At 52.1% G+C, this 1863-nt stretch overlaps 1 protein-coding gene across 1 annotated transcript; it reads right to left on the minus strand.

Moving 5' to 3' along the window:
• Positions 1 to 1593: 1593 nt before the first annotated feature.
• On the minus strand, positions 1594 to 1863 carry CHC_T00000316001 (hypothetical protein). The gene has a single exon (XM_005719363.1). The coding sequence runs from the start codon at positions 1861 to 1863 to the stop codon at positions 1594 to 1596; it is 270 nt and encodes an 89-aa protein (XP_005719420.1).

Below are 1863 nucleotides of genomic sequence, written 5' to 3' on the forward strand. Positions count from 1 at the left end.
GCCCACCCAAAGGTCGTCTCCTCCCGTCGTACTGTACATGTGCAGCGCGCGTCCCCCCGTCCCCCCGTCCCCCCGCCCCCTAGCCCAAGCTCAGCAACGTGCGCAAGCAAGCAAGCGCACGCCGATGCAAGATGCGGCGCCCAGCAGCGCCCAATGGCTCGTGACCCGCCGCAGCCAGCAGCCAGCACCCGGCGCGGACGCGCCGGGGCCCGCGCAACGTGTCGGCCACGCCCTCAGCACCGCGCCGCGCGCGCGTTGCGTGGCCGCGCGCGCCTCGTCGTTGCGCCCCCGCGCGCCTTCCGCGCCGCCGCGTCGCCCCGTGTCCCCGCCCTGAATTTGCCCCGCCACGACGCTCGCCCGCTCGCCGCAGGCCGTACTGGGCCACCCCCCTCGCCTCATACGTGCATGCCGTCGGCGAATCACGTCGGTGAAACTAGTTCACACCGACGTGACCGCCGCTGCAGGCACTGTTCCCGGCCAGGCACACAAGTTATCCGGATGTCTGCGCTTCATGGAGACGCTGAGTTGCAGACTCGGCGCGTTTGCTTGTCGCCAACCAAACGCGTCCCCATCTGTGCATGCAACATGCCTTCCGATCGCTGAGGGCGAATCGAGCAACCTGTGCCCTTCATGCATCTCCCATGTACAGTACCCTTGGGTACACCTGATCACAGTATTTAACCTGGGCCAGGGAAAATTTGAAGCTCATATTTCCGGATGCACTCATCAAATAATCTAGTGTGTAGGTGACAAATGACCTCATATGAGGTTACTTTTCAACTTATTTTTCTCGACTTGTGCTAGCTCAACAAGATGGAAAAAAGATACTCTCGACACGGCAGTTGACTTCTGCGTTGTGGAAGGGTGGATTTTGGTGAGATATGCACGTCTTCTCCAGCCATTTTTAAAATGCCCAAAAACGAGCCTTTTTTGACCAACCTCAAAACGTTTTATGTTGATATCTTCGAAACCAAAACGCCTGTTTAAAAAGTCAACTCATCATTGATAGTTCATTAGATTCTTAGTCTCTCTGTGCATTGACAACCGCCATCCCAATGTTTTGCAAGATGTTATTGCCGAGCGCGTATACGTTAAAGAAATGGTGTCCAAACTGAATGTTTTAAAGTTTCGATTTAATTTATATATTTTTGCAAAAAAAAGCTGGCCTCATATGAGGCCATGACTGACCTCATATGAGGTCAAATTGCTTGTCGTCTAGACACTAGACCATGGTAATTTTGAATCCAGGCCAATTCCTGTGGAATTCCCAAATAATCTGGACCATTTTTATTTTTTGGTGATATATTTAACCTGGACGCAGTCATCATACGCAATGCCACGACTCTTCATTCGATTGGAGCACCATCAAAATTATTGCGATGTTCCGCAATAAAACTCCCTAAGAGCATCACCACCGGTAGAAGCAAATAACCAAATAACCAAAATTTGATGATTTGATGTCGATTGTCATCCCCACCGGTCCGACCAAATCAGCAAATTTTTGGTTCCGAGGCAAATATCGGAACCAAATATCAAGAATTAGGTTCCGCCTCTCCGTAATTTGGTACCCTAGACAATCCAGTTGTCCAAGGCTCACTGGTCAGACAAAAAGACTTCCCTCCAAAAAACATGACGAAGGGGTTTTGTGGCAAAACAAGCGGCAGTCTCCCGCCATCGCTCCTCTTCAAATGCCACAAGACCAGCACGGATTTTATTGTTTTCCGGTAGGGATGCTCCGCACTGGTCGGTGAAGGCATCTCTGAGAGCATCCCCCCTGTTGGTCATCAAGCGCAAGCTCGGTGATGACAAAATGAGTTCCCCCTTTTCAGGCTCGCTACCCCCTTCTTCCCTGGATCCTCCCAT

The sequence above is a fragment of the Chondrus crispus genome, genomic scaffold (assembly GCF_000350225.1).
Source record: "Chondrus crispus Stackhouse genomic scaffold, scaffold_493, whole genome shotgun sequence".
NCBI lineage: Eukaryota > Rhodophyta > Florideophyceae > Gigartinales > Gigartinaceae > Chondrus > Chondrus crispus.

Bases quoted from the DNA above. Each gene is read 5' to 3' on its own strand.
- CHC_T00000316001 (XM_005719363.1), bottom strand. From the start codon at position 1,863: ATGGGAGGATCCAGGGAAGAAGGGGGTAGCGAGCCTGAAAAGGGGGAA.